Below are 22,425 nucleotides of genomic sequence, written 5' to 3' on the forward strand. Positions count from 1 at the left end.
AAAGCTCTTGCTGTGGCTGTTCTGTGAGTAATAAAATCCTTGATATCTCACCCAGGAGTCTTGTGTCTTCTGCCAGCATTCATGAAGCAGTAATAGGATATCTTGTTAACTTTAAAACAGAGTAAAATCTAGGGATGTCTGGGTGGCTCAGTTGGTTGGGTGTCTGGTTCTTGATTTTGGCTGGGGTCATGATCTCAGAGTCATGGGATCGAGCCCTGCGTCAGGGTTCATGCCCAGCGCAGAGTCTATTTGAGATTCTCTCCCTCTGGCCCTCCCCCAACTTGTGCTCTCTCCCCCACCTAAAATAGATAAATAAATCCTTTTAAAAAATAAAGTAAAATCCCAGCCCCTGCACAGTTCTTGACAATCACTACCACTTGTTTTTCTAGAGGTTAAAACTGATTTTGTTAATTTCTCAAGCACCTTGTGCATATTTTGGAGCTTGTAGCCCTGAACCAAGCCCATCTCTTGGTCCCCAGGCCAGGCTGGATGTAGACATTGGGGAAGGGGTCACAAGCTTGGATAGCTAACCTCTGAGTTGTGAGTGTCCACCCAAGAGTTGCAACTGTTGGGTGAAGATTTTGGCTTGGTGAACTCCTGACAGAGCCTAAGTAGTGTTTGACAATCTCTAGGGTGGCTGGGGTGCAGAGGAGTCCTATACTAGAGGTTCTGGTGCCTGGTGTTGAGAAGTGAGGGGTAAGTGGATTAGGGAGGTACAATGGCTGACTTCAGCTTTATCTCTGCTGATGAGTTCTTTGTGAATATGTCCTTTCACTAGATTGAGATCCTGGAGTAGGGGGAGAGAGGTGTGCTAATTCACCCTTATTCTCCTCCAGTGTCAGTAGGTCCACTATCTATTTAGGAGAGACACCTAGGCCAGGCTCTGAGGTAGAACTCCTAGGTATTATTGTTGCAAGAGTTTGGAAATCCCCACATCCCTTCAGCCCCCAGTCCTAGGCACATTTGCTCCTACCTGGTTGGGAGTTCCAGGGCAACAGATGCTCCCAGCTTGACATTAAGGAGCCAGGAAGGGGTATAGTGGGAATTTGAGCTCAGAGGCTGGGCTAGTTCCAGAACAGGGCTTGGAGTGGGCTGGGCCCCTGTAGGCTTTTCTGTCTAACAAGGGTCAAACGGCCTGGGCACCTTGGTGCTCCTGGGTTCCCAGCTGAACACTGAGCCCTCCAGGGACATCCTGCTCTGATGACTATGCAGGTGTTACTGAAGGAGCTACCGAGTTCCTGGAGTGCAGATGACCCATACTGTCATAAGTGTGTGATGTTTGTGGGACTAGTGGAGGTGCAGACATTACTCAGTGTGTAGCTATCTAGGGTTAGGTAACTGCTTAGAATAGCATTGATGTAGTTGGTTACAGATTGGAGGTAGATAGTGGTAAGCATACGGCAAGGTAAAGATTTTGGGAGGTAATACCCACCAGCATTATTTTGAAAGGTCTGCTTTATTCTTCCCTTAGGGTCTGTGTCCGCTGAGAGGCTGGGGGTCAGGACCTTGCAGTAAACTGGGGACACTCCTGGGGATGGGGATGGGTGTATAGGCGAGGGATGGGGCTGCCGAAGAGGGCCGTGGACTCACTTGCTGATCTTGCCATTTCTTTGAAAGCCCACAACCAAGTTGTTGAGACCAGAGGTATGCATGTGAATCCAAGACTGTCCTTATTAAAGGACAAGCAATGGGACAGAAATTAGAAAGCAGAGTTTAGAGGAGGGAAAGACAGGCCTGGTTTAAGGTGGCCTAGGAGCTTTATGGAGGAGAGCAACTTTGAGGGATGAATTTGGACTGCATTTGTGTTTGTAGGTCTGCAAGATGGTCTGTATGTGTTTGCAAATGTGGAGACTGTCTTTGTGCCTGCACGTGTGCTTGTGCCAGCTCTGCTCCTGCATGTCTGACGCAGGGTGTTCTTGAGTCTACGTAGGTGTGTTTCCTGGACATGTCTCTGGGTACTCTGAATTAGTTTTGGAGTGGCAACATTGAATTTGTGTCTTGGTGTTTATGCATCTGTGTGGCTGATGTCTGTGTCCATGTGCCTTTGACTATGTGTGGGATTCTGCTCCGGCCTCTCACTTTACCCTGCCCCTCTCCCCTGACACTCCCCAGCTGCCAGCATCATTTACCGCAAGGAATGGCTTCCGTTCCCTTCCCACTGTCTGGATTCCCACGGGTCCAGCTGCCTGCATAGGGTCCTGCCCCTGTGGCCTCTGTAGCAGGCTCGACCTTGGGAGCGATACACTCTGGAAAGCCCCCAATATGCTCCTTGCCTGGCCACGGACCCAGAGAAGTTACAGTGGAGAAGAGGGGCAAGGCGGGAAAGGGGGGGCAGTTGGCAGAGCCCACCCCTCCTTCTGGAAACAGAGATCTCCCTCTGGCCCCTTCCCAGGCCTCCTTTCCCTCCTCATGCTCTCATCCAGACCAAGTATTCAGGGTCCTGGCTTCACTGTCTCTGGGGATAGGAATGAACAGTCCTCTGCAGGCCCAGCCAGAGCCATAGGGATCTGGTCCTCTGTGTCCCCCAGTACCTTACCTGCCTGCATTGTGTTCATTCCTCATCTCCCCACCTGAAGTCCAGGCGGTCTTCCCTTCTTTCCTCTTCCTGCATTGGACGCAGCAACTATTCTTGTTCTTCATTCTATGACAGCCCTGGCCTCTGCCATGGGCCCCTGACCCAGGTGGAAAATTAGGCTTTGGATGGCTGGGAAAGAGCAGAAGCCCAGCCCCTTCTCACGTGGTGCAGAATTCCTGTTCTCATTCTGTGTTCACTGCTCTCCCTGGCTGGGCTGTGGTAAGCAGGTACAAAAATGAAGCAGTCATGGTCTCTCTCCTCTAGCACTCAATGTTTGACAGGAGAAGTGATTTTGTGGAGAAGCCACTTTCCTCCACCACAGGTAGTCATTTGCCTGAAATTCTCTCCATAGAATTCTTAGGTGTCCTCGGCAGAGGTCAAGGGAAGGGCTCCAGAAGGTCAGAACCTTTCACCATGACGTGTTATTTCAGAGGGCCAGAGGTGAACTCCAGAGTTCCCAAGCAAGCACTGATATATTCCTAGCATCTACCACCAATTCTGGAGTTGTAAATGCTTGAGTTTCTGTCCTCCATGAGGTCATTTATTCTGATTTTACCTCTCTTGAGCCTAGGGAAAGCTAGAAGGTGGGGGTTGTGCTAGAGTTATGGGATGGGATGAACAAGGCTTCATCCCTCAACAACATCCTATGTGAGTCACAGGCTCTGACCCTGTCTTCTCTCAGCTCTTGACTTTGGTGAAAACTGAGAATCCTGAAGGTGTTTGTTCCAGCTCATCTTTATGCCCTCAACCCTTTGTTGTAGGACTTTGGTCAGCACTATGAACTCACACTGCTCTGGGACAGGTAGGAGCCTTAGGGGACCATGGAAAGGACCTGTTCCACCTAAGTCAGGATGTGTGCACATTAACCTTGGCTTCCCACGTGATGCTGCTGTGACCTTTCTGGGTCATTCCCTTCATGCTGCCTCCCTTTCCCCCTTATCTCCTTGCTCTGTGGCTGTCTGCCCAACTCCCACCAGGCAGGGAGGATGTGCCTGTCACAAGATCTCCTTTGGTCTTTGGGGATGCTTTAGGAAAACACCTGGAGGGTGTTGGCTCAACAGGCCTGGGCCTTGTATCTTCTCACCTTGGGGGCCACAACAGGGGCTGGGCCCTCATCTAATAGGCACAGAGTCACCATTCAGAGGAGGAACACATTCATGCTCCTTCCCATCCTGGCTTTTCTGCATCCTGCTAGCAGTGGACAAATTGTGGTAAGTGCTAGGGTCCTATCGTGGAGGAGAGTCCTGCCACCACCTCTTGATTTGATGGGATGTTGGGTTTCATAGGGAGACTACACCACTTCGTGCACTTCCTCTAGCTCTTGGCTCCTATGTGGTAGGTCAGAAGGTGGGAATGCAGATGTTTCACCTTCTGAGAAATGTGAGGTATCCAAAACAGAGGTCCATCCCATCCACTCAGGGCAACCTTTTTTTTCTGCCTTCCAGTTGTCTCCTCCCACCCCTAAACATCCCTAATCTCTGAACACTAGGATGCTATACCTGCCCTCTTTGTCTCTAGCTTCATGCACTAGGCCGCACACATCTAGAACTTCTCTGAAATCTCTCCCACTGTTCCAATCATCTGAGAGCATCTTTATACACATGATCAGCAATGGAAATACCTTTTTATGCTCACCTGGCCTCTCTGTTGGGACACCTACTCCATAGGCTCTAATAGTAATTTGCCATGGTAACTTCCAGAATCCAACTCTACCTCCAGCTTTTGGTTTTGGTTCTCCATACCCCTCTCTCCATCCCCGGCCATGGTCTATTTCTTGTTCCTCCCTTATCCTTTTGGGCCTTTGCCCACACTCTGTTACATGTGAGGGAACCTTTCTTTCTTTCTTTTTTTCTTTTCTTTTCTGTTTTCTTCTCTTTCTTTCTTTCTTTTTCTTTCTTTTCTCTTTTCCTTCCTTCCTTCCTTCCTTCCTTTCTTTCTAGATTTTATTTGAGAGAGAAACCATGAGAGAGAGAGCACACAAGCAGGGGGGAGGGGCAGAGGGAGAGGGAGAAACAGGCTCCCTGCTGAGCAGGGAGGCTGAAGCTGGGCTTGATCTCAGGACCCTGGGATCATGACCTGAACTGAAGGCAGATGCTTAATGGACTGAGCCACCCAGGCACCGCACATGTGAGGGAACCTTTCTTGTAAGCCATGCTGTCTTTCCTCAATGCTACTTTCTACTTACCACCAGTGAAGTGGTGCTTTTAGCCAAGGCCATCTTTTCGACATGGGCATTTGGTCCTATCCCCTACTTCTACATCACCTCATTACTCCAGCAGTTCTTTCCTTGCTCTCCCTTATCATCAATTTATCCCTCCTGACTGCATCATTTCAGTCAACATCCAACATGTTATGTCTCTCATTTTTTTTCCCTTATTGTTTTCCATAATGGCTGCACCAATTTAAATTCCCACCAATATTACACAAATGTTTACTTTCTCTACATCCTCACCAACATTCATCTCTTGTCTTCTTGAGTATAGCCATTATAACAGGTGTGAGATGGTATCTCATTGTGGTTTTGATTTGCATTTCCCTGATGATTAGTAATGTTGAACATCTCATCATGTACCTGTTTGATATTCAAATGTCTTGTTTGAAAAAATAGTCTAATTAGTTCCTCTGCCCATTTTTATTTTATTTTATTCTATTTATTTTAAGTTTTTATTTAAATTTCAGTTAACATACAGTGTAATATTAGTTTCAGGTATACACTATAGTGATTCAACACTTCCATACAACACCCAGTGCTCATCACAAGTGTACTCCTTAATCCCCATCACCTATTTAATCCATCACCTCCCACCTCCCCTCTGGTAACCATCAGTTTATTCTTTATAGTTAAGAGTCTGTTTCTTAGGGGAACCCTCCTACACTGTTGGTGGGAATGCAAACTGGTGCAGCCACTCTGGAAAACAGTATGGAGGTTCCTCAAAAAGTTGAAAATAGAGCTACCCTACGACCCAGCAATTGCACTACTGGGTATTTACCCCAAAGATACAAATGTAGTGATCCGAAGGGGCATGTGCACCCCAATGTTTATAGCAGCAATGTCTACAATAGCCAAACTATGGAACGAACCTAGATGTCCATCAACAGATGAATGGATAGAGATGATGTGGTGTATATACACAATGGAATATTATGCAGCCATTAAAAAATGAAATCTTGCCATTTGCAACAGCGTGGATGGAACTAGAGGGTATTATGCTAAGAGAAATAAGTCAATCAGAGAAAGACAATTATCATATGATCTCACTGATATGTGGAATTTGAGAAATAAGGCAGAGGATCATAGGGGAAGAGAGGAAAAAATAAAACAAGACAAAACCAGAGAGGGAGACAAACCATAAGAGATTCTTAATCTCAGGAAACAAACTGAGGGCTGCTGGAGTGGAGGGGGTGGGAGGGATGGGGTGGCTGGGGGGATGGACATTGGGGAGGGTATGTGCTATGGGGAACGCTGTGAATTGTGTAAGACTGTTGAATCATAGACCTGTACCCTTGAAACAAATAATACATTATATGTTAATAAAAAAAGTAAGGGGTACCTGGGTGGCTCAGTCATTAAGCGTCTGCCTTCGGCTCAGGTCATGATCCCAGGGTCCTGGGATCGAGCCCCGCATCAGGCTCCCTGCTCGGCAGGAAGCCTGCTTCTTCCTCTCCCACTCCCCCTGCTTGTGTTCCCTCTCTCGCTGTGTCTCTCTCTGTCAAATAAATAAAATCTTTAAAAAAAATTTTTAAAAAGTAAGAGTCTGTTTCTTGGTTTGCCTCTCTTTTTTTCCTTTTGCTCATTTGTTTCGTTTCTTAAATTCCACAAATGAGTGAAATCATATGGTATTTTTCTTTCTCTAATTTCAGTTAGCATAATACTCTCTAGTTCCATATATACTACATCTTCTTTATCCATATGTCAGTTGATGGACACTTGAGCAGTTTCCATAATTTTGTTATTAAATCAGACTTTGTTGTTGTCATTGATGTCACGCACCCCCCCCTTTTAAAAAGATTTATTTGAGAGAGAGAGCACAAGTGGGGAAAGGAGCAGAGGGAGAGGAAGCAGACTCCCCACTGAGTGTGGAGCCCCATGCGGGGACTCACTTCCAAGACCCCGAAATCATGACCTGAGCTAAAGTCAGATGCTTAACCAACTGAGCCACCCAGGCACCCCTGATGTCACTCACCTTTTAAAAAAGTCTTCTCTGGGTCCCTTTTCCTCCTACTGCTATTTCCTCAGTTTTCTGCACTTCTATGAAACAAACTTCCTTGAAATAATTGACTACACTTGCTATCACCAGTTATTCTTCTTCCATTCTTTTTTTAAAGATTTTATTTATTTGAGAGAGAGAGAATGAGAGAAAGAGAGCACATGGGGGGGGGAGGGTCAGAGGGAGAAGCAGACTCCCTGCTGAGCAGGGAGCCCGATGCGGGACTACATCCTGGGACTCGATCCTGGGACTCCAAGATCATGACCTGAGCCGAAGGAAGTCACTTAACCAACTGAGCCACCCAGATGCCCCACCTTCCATTCTTTCTTGAATCCATTCCAGTCATGCCTTCATGTCCATCATTCATCAGACTATTCTCAAGGCCATGAGTGATTTCTGTGTTGCTGAATCTAATGGTCAATTCTAAGTCCTCATTTTCTTTGGCCCAATCACAACTTTTGACACAGTTGCTCACTATCTCCTTGCAATATTTTTCTCCTCTTGGCTTATGGTATACCACACTCTTCTGCTTTTCCTTCCTCCCTGGGTACTGCTTCTTAGTCTCCTCTCTTACTGGATCCCCTTTTCCCTCCAATTTCTTACTGTTAGAATATCCCAGAGCCCAGTCCTTTGGGTTTTTCCTTCATTTCACTCATTCCCTTGGTGATCTTATCTAGTCTCATGGTTTTACATACATCAGTCAGTCAATCAGTCAGTCAATCAATCAATCAATCATCTCTCTCTGAGGACCATCAGGTTTCTGTGTTTATTTTTTTAATTTTTAAATTTTTATTAATATTTTATTTATTTTACAGAGAGAGAGAGAGAGCACAAGCAGGGGGAACTGCAGAGGGTGAAGGAGAAGCAGGCTTCCCACTGAGCAGGGAGCCCGATGCAGGGCTCGATCCCTGGACCCTAGGATCATGACCTGAGCTGAAGGCAGCCGCTTAACCGACTAAGCCACCCAGGCGCCCCAGGTTTCTGTGTTGAGAATAGATTTTGGAGGTATGGTCTCAGGAAGAATCAGAGAGGTTAGTTATGATACTATTCCAACAACTGTAGAAGCAAAGGGAGTGCAAAGTGGTTATGTTCTGGATTCTTTTTTTTTTAATTTAAGATTTTATTTTTTAAAAGATTTTATTTATTTGACACAGAGAGAGAGAGAGCGAGCAGGGGGAGCAGCAGGCAGAGGGAGAGGGAGAAGCAGGCTTCCCGCCGAGCAGGGAGCCCGATGCAGGGCTCAATCTCAGGACCCTGGGATCATGACCTGAGCCGAAGGCAGACGCTTAACTGACTGAGCCACACCGGCGCCCAAAGATTTTATTTATTTTAGAGAGTGTGTGTGAGAGTGGGGGTGGTGGTGGGGGCAGAGAGGGAGGGAGAGGGACAAGCAGATAAGCAGACTCTGTGCTGAGCACAGAGCCCATGTGGGGCTCCATTGCATGACCCTGAGATTATGACCTGAGCTGAAATTAAGAGTTGGACGCTCAAATGACTGAGCCACCCAGGGGCCCCATGCATTCATTTTGAAGGCAGAGATTTTCTCATGGATTGGATATGGACTGTTAGAGATAAAACATCAAAATGACACCAGTGGTTTCGGCCTGAACAATGGACAAGAGAAGGTGCCATTAACTGATGTGGGAAATACTGCAATTAGAATAGGTCTAGTATGTGTGACTGGGTGGTGGTAAGGGAGCAGGGAATCAGAATTTCACTTTTGAGATGAATATTGGACATCCATGTGTATATGTTTTTTTTTTAAAGATTTATTTGAGAGAGTGAGAGAGCATGAGTGGGGGGTGGGAGAGGCAGAGGGAGAGGGAGAAGCAGACTCCCCGCTGAGCAGGGAGCCCAACTCCAGGCTCCATCCCAGGACCCTGGGATCATGACCTGAGCTGAAGGCAGACGCTTAACCAACTGAGCCACCAGGTGCCCCTGTATGTGTTGATTAGACAATTTGGAGGCATGAGACTACCCCATAGAGTAATGATCTCCATGGAGGCAAGGCCTGTGTCTTGGTGATTGCTTTGTCTGGCATAGTTCCTGGCACATATTAAGTACACAAATATTTTATTTTATTTTATTTATTTTATTTTTTAAGATTTTATTTATTTATTTGACAGAGAGAGACACAGCGAGAGAGGGAACACAAGCAGGGGGAGTGGGAGAGGGAGAAGCAGGCTTCCCGCGGAGCAGGGAGCCCGATGCGGGCTCGATCCCAGGACCCCGGGATCGTGACCTGAGCCGAAGGCAGACGCTTAACCATCTGAGCCACCCAGGTGCCCCTAAGTACACAAATATTTTAATTGTCAAATGCAAGATGCCTGTCAAGGTCATTTTTATTGTGACCCTTTTATGTGACCCTAGGGTCCTCCTCATCAGCTGAGTATTTCCTCCTGTGGCAGGATCCCATAGACCATAGCACTCATCACATTGATGTAATAATTTATCTGCTTCCTCAGGCCAGACTTTGGATTCAAGTCTATTAAGGTATTACCATGCACAGCCCCTATCCTAAGCCCTGGGGATATGAGATACTATTGTAATTTTTTAGGAAAGAAAGGACGTGAAACTGAACTATAAGCAGAGGCATTAAAAAGAGAGGGAAGGGGAAACCTGAGAGATATCAAAATTAGAACCCAGAGAGAGACACCTGGGTGGCTCAGCCAGTTAAGCATCTGCCTTCGGCTTGGGTCATGATCCCAGGGTCCTGGGATGAGTCCCGAGTTGGGCTCCTTGCTCGGTGGGGAGCCTGCTTCTCCCTCTGCCTGCTCTGCCTGCTGCTCCCCCTGCTTGTACTCTCTCTCTGAAAAATAAATAAAATCTTTTTTTTTCTAATAAATTCTTACTTAGACTTGTGGTTTATTTCAGATCGAAATTGTATCATCTTCCTGTGAAATATGGAAATGTATGGCCAAAACAACCAGCTTTGCCTTTAGCAAATTCTTGTGGCCTCATGAAAACATGAACAATACTGTTTAGACTGTTTTGTCTATAAATACTGACTATGAATAAAGTCTTAAAAAAATTAGAACCCAGTGACTGACTTGATGTATGGTCTAAAAAAAAAGTGGATGTATAGTGATACCATTCCGTGACATTAGAAAGCAGTTTGGTGGGATAGAGGATATTTGGAAACTTTGAATTAATGTGCATTGTCTTTGGAGCAAGACGGAGCTTCTTCCTGTCTGTTGGCTGTACAGTTGGAGCTCAGAGGAAAGACCAGAGCAACAAAGCGACTTTGGGAATCACCAGTATGTCAACAGTAATTGAGGTTTGGGGTATGGACGTACAGTTGTCCCCCTTTCCAGATAAAGAAATTGGGGCTCAGAAATGTTAAGTAACTTGCCAAATGTTAGAGTTAGGATTTTAACTCTGATTTTTTTCACATTCCATTCTTGTGACTTTGGCCTTAAAATCTGCATCCTCTCCAAGGGTCACACATTTGGCTTGAAAATTGTAAAAACACATGCTCAAGGATTTTGTAATGTTTTCCTTGTGTTGTAGTTTTGTTGCCCTTTATTCATGCTTATCATCTTTCTCTGAAATCATTCTCTGGTCATTTCAGTCAGAAGTTTCCTTCTGAAGGTGACCCAAATCTTTTATTCATACTTAACCTTATATCGAGTGGAATAAGCACAACCTTCAGCTATGCTGTGCAGCTGTAGCCTCCTTAAGGGCCAGGATTTCAGTCTTCCTTCCAAGGACACCATACCTGCCCCAACCCAGTTAATGGGAGAAGGTAGGACAGGTCCAATCACACCTCCTTGGGAGGTCAAGGAATATGAGTCTGATGGCCACCGTTAAGAGATTCACTTTGTGGCCAGGGTTACATAGGCTGGTGGTGGTGCTGGGGGTGGGAGTGAGGTTGATTGAACAGGAAGTGGGAAAGAGCTCTAATACTGCCTTAGTATGGCAAGTTATTGGAGAGGCCTCATAAAATAAGTCTGTAGAAGGAACTTCATTTAGTCTATGTGTGAGGGAGTATGTAGACAAGATATGGTCAGATCTCAGCTTGCCTCTCAGTCTTCCTCTTGGGTTTCTCCATTCCATTCCAGGGGTTTCAGAGAATTTCACATCATCTTTCCATTAATGATAAACAGATATTACTATGAAATAGCCAATTATTGGACATTCCAGAAAGATAGAAGGGGCCACAGTCCCTGTTCAGTGCTGAGCAGTTTATCTGCTTTAGAGCCTCATGGGTGGCATTAAATTCTGGATCCCTGTCCATTTTCCATGACTGTTTAGTGGAACAGAACACTATAAAAGGCTCAAAGTTTTTGGTTTTGTTTTATTTGTTTGTTTTGACAGTCAAAATGAGTGGTTCTGGTGCTTTCTGAAATGTAGGGGGACATAAGAAATGGGGAATGATGACAGGCACCGAGGGCTGGAGTAGGCAGACTAATTGGTGCTATCTTTGGCTGGGGAGAGGACAAGAGTCATCCTCTGAGGGGAAGATACCAGGCAGATCCTGGGAGAGGATACAGCTGAGTTCAATACCATATAATATGCATGAACATATAAAAATGAACATATATACACTTATATATGTGTATGTATATTCAGGAAGGCAAGACTGGTAGAAAGGAGGAAAGTAGAGAAGGATCGCAGTTGTAGGTGGTATAGTAATAAGACATAGCAGTGGGGCTGGGTACAAGCTGCTGGCAGTACTTGACAAGACTGGATGTGTTTAGAAAACCACTTGTGTTTGTGGGTTCTTTCCCAACAGATTCAACACTTAGCCAACCACTCTTAATAACACTAAGGGCAAATTGATTGAAACTCAGATTTACTCACCTACTTCCCCCAAAAGCACTTGAACCTTGGGTTGGCTTCCTGGCTCCAGGGTCTTTTGAGTGCAAAGTAAATTGGCTTTGCTCCCTTATCATACCCTGGTCAGGAACAGTCAGCCTCTGTCCCAGGTACTCAGACCTCCATCTACATGCTCCCCTTCCCTGATTCTCTCCCCGCCTGCCCTTGGGAGGGGAGGACAAGCCCCTCTTCATGGCCTACTGTGATCTTCATTCCAAGAGTCACTCATTCCATGCAGCTGGCCAGCAGTGGAGGCGGGATATAGGCAAGAGAGTTACAGCAGCTTCCCAGATGAGTTCTCCAGAAAGATCTTGCCAATAACCAACAGGGAGCAGAGCAGGGGAGATTCTATCATTTGCTTTTGACATCCTGTCATATTAGCTACAAGCTTTTGAATAAACACAAAGTACCTCCTCAAGGTGGGAGTGCTGTGGCACTCCTCTGAAACCTCCCCTGCAGACTATGGGCCTTTACGGAAGTCATCAGTGAATTCTGTCTGTGGGATTCCTGGCCACTCCTTCTCGTCACTACTATCCTCATGTCCACATTGCTCCTCTGGGCCTAAGGACACCAATAGGAAGCCATGATAGAATTCAAGCCTGACCCTTATTTACCTTACCTTCCTTCTCTGCTCAAGCCCCTTTATCCACAGTCCAGGGTGGGCTGGGAGGAGTTGTGTGGAATGCTGACCCAGCTTAAGTGTGGGTTAAAGCTCCTTCTCTAGATGGGAAGGACATTTTAGCCTCCCCTCATACCTTCCCTTAACACACCACAGTGGAGAGAAGGAGGAGACAGACAGTGCTTTGCTTAGAGACATAGAGTGTATTTTGGGTGGCACTCTGCCCCACCTGCACATTAATGAAAATGACAGCAGCAGTCCTCTTCAAGGGACACAGATGTTGGGGGAGCCTACCAAGTCTTTTGATTGTGTTGGGTCTTCTTGAGCAGACCAACGTTTCCCTCTGAGGTGAGAGGTGAGATCTAGGGTACGTTCCCTGGTTGGGTGGCACAAGCCACTCGAGGACAGTGCCGAGGGCAGTGGCGGGGGTGGCCCAGGACTGAGGCAGAATGGAGTTGGTGAGAGCGGGAGCGGTGCCGGAGCTTACTGTCTGGGGAATGGGGACCATCCAAGAAGGCCAGGCCCACCTGCTTCTCAGTGGGGGAAGATTGGGCCTTGGAGTCCCCTCTAATCCTCTCTGTCTTGGTTCGCCCCATGGGACTTTTAGCTGGAGCCAGGGCCTTTTCTACATTTTCTTTTCTGGTGTTGGCCACTTTCCCAGCTGTAGAGAACATGGATTCCTCGTGCACTTTGCCTTTTGCCTTGGAGTTAAAATAGTGCAGAAAGGATTTCATCTTACTTCTCAAGCCCGATTCAGGAAGGCTGGGCCTCTTGTGGGTATGAACTGGCATCACCTGTCCCTGCAAAACCTGACCTTTCAAAGTTTGGCCCTGCAAAGGCTTACTGTGAATGAGTTGGCCCAGGAAAAGCTGGCCCTGTGATGCCTGGGGCACCACAGGTTGGGCATTCTTAGGAATCCTTGCTGGTTTGAGGATGACATTAAGCTTGGTTTGACTGCTGTGCAGGTCATTCTTCTCAGATACCTTCACCCCAGGGATTCCTGGAGGTGGCTCTGGAAGGTTAATCTGAGGGTGATGCCGGGTACTGTGTTCACAGGGAGCATCAAGATGAAAGCTACGGCTCCGTCGCCAGGGGCTATGAGGAGTCCTGTTCAGAAGCATCCCTTTTGGCCTCTGGGCTTCATCAGGGAGGCTTATGTCTCTTGTAGAGGAGTGTGCAAACCCTGCATCCCCTTCTCCGTGGTCCCCTGCCAATTTGGGTTTCCCTGGGTCCTCTCTCTTTTCTGCTAGCATGGGGACTTGGGCTGAGTCCTTGCTGTGGCCAGGGCTTTGGGGCTCAGGGCTCCAGGGCTCCTCCAGGCTGGGGCTGTTCACATTGGCCTCCAACTGAACACAAAGCACCTGGGCCTCTGTCATGTCCCCACTGGGTTGTGAGATCTTAGAGGCCCAGTGGGCAGAACCATGAGGTATTGCTCTTGAACCAGGTTGCTTCTGGTTCTGCTGCACTGCCTTTAACTCAAGGGCCAGCTGTTCTTTAAGGTGGAGCCATTCTGGATCTGGGACGCGAGGAGTGTCTGGTGGGATGGGGAGATCCTGGAGCAATGTTTTTCCTTGGTAGTTTAGACTCCCTAGAGACTCCTGTGTGGATGTGTTGTCTGGGGCTGCTACAGTTTGTTCTCTGGACAACCTTGCCTTTATGGGAATTCCCAGTTGTATCTCCAGGATCTTCTTTCTTAGATGGAAATTTAGTTTGGCTAAAATGGGTTTCTTGAGTGCGTAGGGCCCAGAGGCCTCTGCCTGGCTTTCTAGAGGCACCGCCTTGATCATTTCTTCCACCTGCTCTTCCACCTGGAGCTCATCTTCAATGTCTGCACAAGTCTCGTTGGCATCTTGAAAGCATGGCCCAGGACTCAGACACCGCTCTTCAGATGAGATCATCTGAGTCAGAGGTTCACTTGGGAATTCACCAGGTCCAGGCACCATTCCTGCGATTACAGCTTGGGTAGAGATTGCCGGTGCCATGGCCCTAGAGAGAGCCACATAATAAAGAGCAGGCAGCCCTGACAAGAAGGCCAGGTACTTGTGCCGCAAAGTTGTCTCCAGTTTCTCAATGGCTCCCTCGGACAGGGCTTGGGACAGCTTAGGGTGTTCAGTGATAGCCTCTGGTGAGGCTTGTTGCTGTTGATCAAGGGCCATTGGTATCCAGGGCACAGCTTTTTGTTTTAGGGCAGGGTCAGTTGCTACCTGTAGCTCCAAGGGCTTGCTTTCTGGGATGCAGGTGAAGGGAGCCACTTGCAGGCCCCCAGGAATTATGCACTGCCAAGAGCTATATACACGAGCAGGGACCTTGCCCTGGTGAATCTGCCCACATTTGGAGTTGATGTGGCTCTGCAATATTGCCTTGGCCTGGTCAAACAAGTGTGGCATGGGGACTGACACTGGGTCTGTGATGGGTGAGAATGGGTCACCGGCCCCAGTGGCCTTTAGGGCTGTAGATTGGGGAGCATGGACGTTGGCTAGGGCTGTGCTGCTCCAGGACAGAGTTGACTGATCAGTGGGGGACAAGAGCAATTGGATGGACTCCTGGATCTTTTGGGGCAGGCCCCAGCGATGGTGAATCAACTGCCGCTGGAGGTGGAATTCTAGCAGCCTCCGGGCATGCTCCGGGAAGAAGACTAGTTCCCTAGTGAGGACTGTGATGGGTTTCACTGGCCAGGAAGTTTTCACTGTCTCAGGAGACTGGGCTTTGCCACAGGGTCTATACTGCATGGGGTTCTGGGTGCGCTGAGGTCTCTGGAAAACAGCTGGCAAGCCCCACTGAAGCTGGAGCTGCCTCTGCAGCAGGTGCCACTCCAGGGCATCACACTCGGCCAGAGTCAGAAATGGGACACTGATTTGAGGTTGTTGGTAGTCAGATGGAATGACCCAATTTGGGGAAGATGGGGAAGAGGGTGTGGCAGACTGGGGTGGAGTTTTAGGTAGCAGAGGGAGAATGGAGAGTTCCTTGAAGAGAAAAGGATCCTTCAAGGGATGCTTGGACATGCTCCCATTCGTGGAGAAACTTTGAGAGCCCAGGAAGGTGTTAACCAGGGACTCACTGTGCAGAGAAGGGAGTCCACAGAATAGCTGGCTGTATTTCTGCTGCAGATGGCCCACTGAGTCATGATCCTGGTACCCAGGAAGTGCATAGAGGCCACTTGAGTCTTTAAGGGCTGGAGAGGTCAAGGCCAGAGCCATATGGTTTGGGATTTGCTGGTGGTGGTGTCTTTGTTCTGGATCCATAATGGACCATTCAGAAACCCAGAAGGCCTGGGTAGGCTGGCTGGCCATACATGAACCCCAGGTCTGGCAGGAATAGGTCCCGAATTTTTCAATAGAGAACTGAGAAGTATTCTTCTGGATGAAAGAAACTGGTTGGTTATTTACAGGTTGGTAAAACAACGGCGGATTTGGCATAAGCTGCCTCAGGGACTCCTCCACACGTCTGGGTAGCCCCCACCTCTGGAAATGCATCCATTTTTTCACATGTACCTCAAGAAGCCTTAGGACTTCAGGACTGAGGAATGGCAGGTGGGCAGGGAGGACAGTAACCATATGCAAGGCCATAGGGTGTGTCAGGGTAGTGATTTCTCCGTTCGGGGTCTGCACAGAGACCTGGGAATTCAAGGGCTGTTGTCCTTGGTTTCTACAGACAAGGGTTGGGCTGCTCTGCATCATCTCCTGCTGGTTCACTGGAACCCTAGGCTCCTCAAGTCTTGAACAACACAAAGTCTCTGGGCCCCTGGGTACCTCTGGCATTTGAAATCCCTGCCCCAGCTGGAGGTGTTCAGCCCAGCAATCATGGATCCTGACTGTACCAGCTGACTGGACAGCTGACTGTGTTAAGGATTTCTGATCCACTAATTGCAACACTGGGGGGGTTGCAGATCCAAGTGCAAGTGATTTGGAGTGTAGGGAATGTTGCTGCAGACTCTGGTTGAAAGACACAGTAGACATGGACAAAATCTCTAGGCAAGAGGAGCCCTGCAATGGCCCTGAAGAAGGGGGAGAGATCAGGGTGTTCTCACCCACCAGCCACTGCTGAATCTCCAGAGCCACGGCATTGCAGATTTCGCAGCAGGTATCCGCACACAGGAGCCGCCTCACACTTCCCTCCTGAGGAAGCCAGTCCTGGCTGGGAAGGGAGGATGGCAACAGTTACTGATGGAATGACATCTGCTTCTTTCTTCTGTTTTGCTTTTTTAAGTAGGCTCTCACACCTAGCATGGAGCCCAGTGTGGGGCTTGAACTCACAACCCTGAGATCAAGACCTGAGCTGAGATAAAGAGTGGGATGCTTAACCAACTGAGCCACCCAGGCACCCCAACACCTGCCTCTTTGAATATGTGTGGCCTGGAGATTTCGTCCACCCTCCCCTAGTCCTGGAAGCCTTGGGGCCTGTACCCTCATAGTGTTTACCCATCTCCTTTGCCTCCTAGGAAAAGGCCATTGGCAAATTATGTTGGGCTGGGCTGGGCTGGGCTGAGGGTCTGGAGCTTGTTGGGCAAGGTCTCAGACAACCCGTGGGAATGCAGGGCCATGAGAGACTAAGAGGTGGGGTGTACTGTCTGTTGATCTATGCTGAGAAGCTGAACCAGGAGAAGGAAACCAGGCAGAGGCAGGGAGCCAATGGTTAGCTGAATGGGCATCACCAGGAACATTCCCAGGAAGAATCTGGAGTCAGTCTCATCTGGGATTAAGAAGGCCACAACCCAGGGGCGCCTGGGTGACTCAGTTGGTTGGGCGACTGCCTTCGGCTGGGGTCATGGTCCCAGGGTCCTGGGATCAAGCCCCGCATTGGGCTCCCTGCTCGGCGGGAAGCCTGCTTCTCCCTCTCCCACTCCCCCTGCTTGTGTTCCCCTCTCTCGATGTCTCTCTCTCTGTCAATTAAATAAATAAATAAAATCTTTATAACTAACTAACTAAATAAATAAATAACTAAATAAAGAAGGCCACAGCCTGGCATTCAGTATTCCTAAGCTGTGGAAAATGAGGTCTTTGTGGGAACTCTGCATTCTGGGGACTATGGAGTGTCCTAGCTCCTGTACATAGCATCTCTTAAAGGCCAATCCCATTCTTTAGAGATTTTAAGAAGAGGATAAGATGACACGATCCTTTCTGAGGGCTGTCCCAGGAATTGGCCTCCCTTAAGATAAAACCATGGAGGTAATATTAGCAGGTTCCACGGGTCTGCCCTTGAATAGTTGTAACTATAAAGGGAATATGACATGGTGATTTATTTATGCATGCATTTCTCTATTCTCTTGACTGGATAATTTGTCTGTGGCTGAGTACAAACTCATGTAGAGTCGTCAGTGAATTACATAGTAGCAAAATCCTGAATTTCAGGACCACTGTGAACCTAGCCCAGAACAGAACTGGAAGACTCCTCCTTCTTAAGACACCTGATCCCCCTCTGCCCTGACAACCCTCTCAATCAGTCTTCAGCATCCAGTGTCTGACTCCCTCCCACACATTATCCCTCTTCTCCTCCCTGCCCCAGGCCAAGCAGAGAAATCATCACAGGCCAGGCTGGGGGTTTGGAGACTGCAAAGAGCAAGTGATCACCTTTTCATAACAGAGAGCAGCTCCCACGGCTTCTCAGCTTCTTCTCGGGAATGTCTCCTAGCTGAAAAACCAGGACAGTGTTACAAGGAATGAGAGGATGCAGGGACATCCTATAGCAAGCTGAAGGTCTTTGAGTAAGAAGAGGCTGAAAACCCCAACAGTCAATGCTCTAAGGCACGTCTGTGTACAACTTAACCCCTTGCAACATGCTGTCCCGGACCTAATTTCATTTGATCATCACAACTACACCGTGAGTGAGGCAGGATCATGAGATGCCCATTTCAGGGATCACAGACTGAGAGATGAAGCGACTTCCACAGGGTCGTAAAGCTAGTAAATGACACAGCTAAAGGCTTCTGTCCTGCTTCCTTATTCTCTATTCCCAGGGTCAGGGGTAAGGTAGAGAATTCTGGAACATTCCTAGGCCCTGATTTCCCACCCAAAAAAGTCTTCTGGGAGAATCTGTCAACTGGGGTAATTGGAGCCTTCAGTGGTTAGAGTACCAGGCTACTTGTTGGAGTAGGAGTAGGAGTCAGGGGAATCTTGTCCATAGTGAGGGGAGTCAGAACAGAGACAGACCTTACCTCCTGTTGCTGCGTCTCTTATCCTGACTTTTCTGTGACGCTTAAAGACAAAATGTTAGAGTATGAAGCTGGGACACCATTTCTATTCATGTTTAAAACATGACAAAGCTAATACACATTTCCCAATCCCTTTCTATGTATCTGTCTATGTTTTATTTACTTTCCTAACTTTCCTTTCCATACCCATTTCTTTTCACCTCAACATTTCCCTTCTCTGCTTGTTTTTTATTTATTTCAAGGCTCTTCCATACTCGATACCTCTCATTTATTTCCCAGGAGAAGTTATGCATGAGGTTTATGATGAAGCAAGAGAAAGAGTGGAATAGATTAAAGGGTGTGTAGGTGTAATAGCCAAAGGATTTCTGTTAACAAATGCCTATAGAAACCACCAACCAGAAAAATCCCGCTTACTGGGAGGTATTCTGAGATCCAGGATGTAGATTCCATTTCATCTAGGTCCCAACCCAAACCAGATTGAGAGGTTCTTTATTTTTCAACTAGAATACACTGTAGGGTGGCCTGGAAAGGAATTATTACTAGTCTCTGAGAAGTACCATATAAAAGTTACTGAATGCATGGTATAAAAATTGGGGAGTGGTGGTAAAAGAAGAGACTCTGAGATCTTAAAAGCTTCTTATCTGAGGCTTAATTAGTTCAATCATGGTCTCATGTTTCCCTACCTGGCAGCAGATCCTTTTGGATTCCAACCTTAATCCACAGTAACTCCTTGTTACTTGCCAGATAATTAGAAGAATAATGAAGATGAAGCCATAGGTATATACGGGATACTTGAAATCCCACAGAACAACAATATGGCTCAACATGGTCTAAACCACATTAGCACGAGGAGAGCAACCATTCCTATATCTAGGCATTCAGGGTCCTGGTGCCTAATGACTCCCAATGCTATGCCTTGTCATCTCCACCTCATAGATGATGGAACCAGGCCACCAGACTGCATCACAAAGCCCTTCTGTTTCGCAAGGCAGGCGTAGTGTCAAAGACTTTTATCTGTTTTAGGGAAGCTTATATGGTGATTTAGTCTGTAGAAGAAGGTGTCCAATTGTCTCTAAGGGTTACAGAGCCTGGGACTAAAGGTGTCTATTCATAGGCAGTGTCTATGCCTCCACTTTGTACTCTGCACACTCTACACCAGCCTAATGTCTTGGCTCTCTCCTTTACATCTGGTCACCCGTCCCCAGAAAACAATGTTTAGGGACATAGGGCACCTTTTGAGGAAGAGTGGCTGGGACAGAGGAATCCCCATTAACTCCCTCACCTGTACTAGAAATATATCTGTGAAGCACACATGAGGTTAGGGAGAGCAGAGTCTGGTTATGGCTTGAGAATGGAGAGCTTTGATATTACAGGCATTGGGTGATGGGGAATCAAAAGTATATAAAGGGGACAATGGCTTATATAGGAGGAAAAGGGCAAGGTGACACCTTTAAATGACATTGTGGGAACCAGGAAGGAATGCCTCCTGGTGTGTGTGGTCTCAAGCTTACAGATAAGTGGGAAGAGATATAAACACTGCCTTCCATGGAGATAGAGTAAGGAGATTCATTTATTGACCTCTTTAAAAGTTGGTTTTCTAGAGCTGTTTTTACCATGTTATAGAATTCTGTCTGCTCATGGATATGACTACCTCCAGAGAGGGGTTAGTGGCCACTTCTGACTTAAGGTCATGAACTAGTTGGTGATCATGGTTAGATCTACTCAGCTACTCTGGATATAAGCTGTTTGCCTGAAGGAGGGTCTTTGGTTTTTTGTTTTTTTTTTTAACTTGGATTTTTGAAACCTTTAAGCAAGCCAATTGTTTTCTAATTTATTTCTGGGGCCCATCATTTCTATTCTCTGCCCATTTATTTATACATTTATGTTACCTGATTGACCTCTGTGGTTTCTGTCATATTTCTCCATCTTCTGAATTTCCTGAGAGTCTTACCCTGGTGACAGCAGTCTCACAGCCAAAAAAATCCCTGTGCTCAAAATCTCTGAAGAGTCTATTTTGGTCACTTCTCCAGCATCCAGTCCTCCACCCAGCTGGCATGGTGAGCCCTCAGTCTGTGCTCATCCCTAAACTGGGCAGTGTCATGGGTACAAAGACGTTTGAGTTGTGTTGCCTTCCTGCTCCCAAGACACTTAACTATCTGGTTACCAAGATAAGACTAATTCACACAAAGCAGGAGCTAGTAATCTAGAACAAATAAAATTACATACTCATTTGCAAAGTCTAGGTTATAAATATCCCATTTCAGAGGAGAGAAACCATAGTGAGGTTTGTCAGAGAGGTGGTCAGAGAGGACTCCTGGGTAGAGTGACATAGGAGTTGGGTCTTAAAGTGCAGGCTGTGGGGAAGGAGCATATTCCAGGTGGGAGAGAAACTTACGAACAAATGCAGAACACAGAGCAATGGGCCATGGAGTGTATTTGGCAGTAAGAAATGCAGTCTATCTAGCAGAGGTGGAGATGGGTGGATTGGAGAGGACTTGTGACAGAAGATTGGAGTAGCAGGGATAAGGTCTCTTCATGGAGGGCCAGTGCATTTAATTGATTTTAATTACTGAAACTGTGTTTTAAAAAGTAGGCATACATATACATAGTACAACATTCAATGGGCAGAATAAGGTATGTAGTAAGTATCTCTGCTCACCCTTGTCTGTCATTTCCCATTTTTCCTCTCTTGAGCCAGTTATTCCTATCAGATTTCTGTGTATCTTCCCAAACTAGTCCAGCATAGCCAAAAACAAATGAATTACGTTTTTCTTCACAAATGGAAGTATAGTATGACAGTTTTTCCTTTTATTTCATTTAATAATACACATATATCTTGTATATATCATTAAAGGCTGTAATGTCTTCCTTGATATGGCTATAACACAACTCATCTTTAATTCTTTATTAATGGATATTTAGTTATTTACAGTCTTTTGTTCTGAATAATAATGCTGACACAAACCTCATATATTTATAAATCTATGTACACATATGTGAGTATATCTGTAGGAAAAATTCCTGTGAGTGAATTGACACTTGAACAATATTAAGTTTTTTTGATCCATGGATATGGTGTATCTCTCCATTTATTTAATTTAATTTCTCTCAGAAATATTTTTTGTACAAGTCTTGTACATATTTTGTGAATTTACCCCTATTTCACATTTTATGATACTGCTTTTTAATTTTATTTTCTAATTTTTATTGTTAGTATGAAGAAATAGAATTTGTTTGAATATCTATCTTATATCCTGCAATCTTGTTAAATTCACATTTTAGTTGTAATAGCTTTTTTTAGTAAATTCTTTAGTATTTTCCAAAATGATGATAACATCTGATAATTTTCATCTTCTTTTCCAATTTGAATGCATTTTATTTCTCTTTTTTACTTTATTGCACTGATTAGAACATTCAGTATAATGTTGAATAGAAGTGGTGAGAGCAGACATCTTTGCTTTGTTACTGATCTTAGGGGGAAAGCATTCTTTTTTTCTTTCTGCTCCTCAGACTTGTTAATTTCTTTTTTTTCCCCCTTTTTATTTTTTATTATTTTATTTTTTATTGTTATGTTAATCACCATACATTACATCATTAGTTTTTGACGTAGTGTTCCATGATTCATTGTTTGCGTATAACACCCAGTGCTCCATGCAGTACGTGTCCTCTTTAATACCCATCGCCAGGCTAACCTATCCCCCCACGCCCCTCCCCTCTAGAACCCTCAGTTTGTTTCTCAGAGTCCATAGTCTCTCATGGTTCGTCTCCCTCTCTGATTTCCCCCCCTTAATTCTTCCCTTCCTGCTATCTTCTTCTTCTTTTTTTTTTTTTTTTTTTTAAATATAATGTATTATTTGTTTCAGAGGTACAGGTCTGTGATTCAACAGTCTTACACAATTCACAGCACTCACCATAGTACATACCCTCCCCAGACTTGTTAATTTCAAATGTCCTGTCTATACATCTGCTGATTCTTTCTTCTGCCTGCACAGATCTGCCATCGAATTCCTCTAGTGAACATTTCCATTTACTTATTGTATTTTGTCAGGTTCAGAAT

The 22,425-nt window shown here is 46.2% G+C and overlaps 2 protein-coding genes and 1 long non-coding RNA gene across 3 annotated transcripts in view; 1 reads left to right on the plus strand and 2 right to left on the minus strand.

The window, feature by feature from the left end:
• SPATA31F3 (SPATA31 subfamily F member 3) overlaps positions 1 to 22,425 on the minus strand; it is a 172,870-nt gene that overhangs the window by 18,819 nt on the left and 131,626 nt on the right. The gene's annotated exons all lie outside the window — the stretch shown is intronic.
• LOC144380027 (uncharacterized) overlaps positions 1 to 22,425 on the plus strand; it is a 65,928-nt gene that overhangs the window by 4,249 nt on the left and 39,254 nt on the right. The window lies entirely within an intron of this gene.
• LOC118528744 (protein SPATA31F1-like) lies at positions 12,204 to 19,214 on the minus strand. Its single transcript, XM_036081341.2, has 4 exons — positions 19,052 to 19,214; positions 18,372 to 18,411; positions 17,788 to 17,848; positions 12,204 to 16,354 (listed from the first exon to the last, which is right to left on the minus strand). Exons 1-4 carry the CDS (start codon positions 19,193 to 19,195, stop codon positions 12,583 to 12,585), a joined length of 4,017 nt encoding a protein of 1,338 aa, XP_035937234.2. The 5' UTR covers positions 19,196 to 19,214; the 3' UTR covers positions 12,204 to 12,582.

The sequence above is a fragment of the Halichoerus grypus genome, chromosome 14 (genome assembly GCF_964656455.1).
Source record: "Halichoerus grypus chromosome 14, mHalGry1.hap1.1, whole genome shotgun sequence".
NCBI classification, from domain to species: Eukaryota; Metazoa; Chordata; class Mammalia; order Carnivora; family Phocidae; genus Halichoerus; species Halichoerus grypus.

Bases quoted from the DNA above. Each gene is read 5' to 3' on its own strand.
- LOC118528744 (XM_036081341.2), bottom strand. From the start codon at position 19,195: ATGTTGAGCCATATTGTTGTTCTGTGGGATTTCAAGTATCCCGTATAT. The intron at 18,412-19,051 runs GTAGGGAAACAT...TTTGTCTTTAAG, and splicing joins CCAAAAGGATCTGCTGCCAG to CGTCACAGAAAAGTCAGGAT. The intron at 16,355-17,787 runs GTGATCACTTGC...CTCCCTTCCCAG, and splicing joins CTGCTCTCTGTTATGAAAAG to CCAGGACTGGCTTCCTCAGG.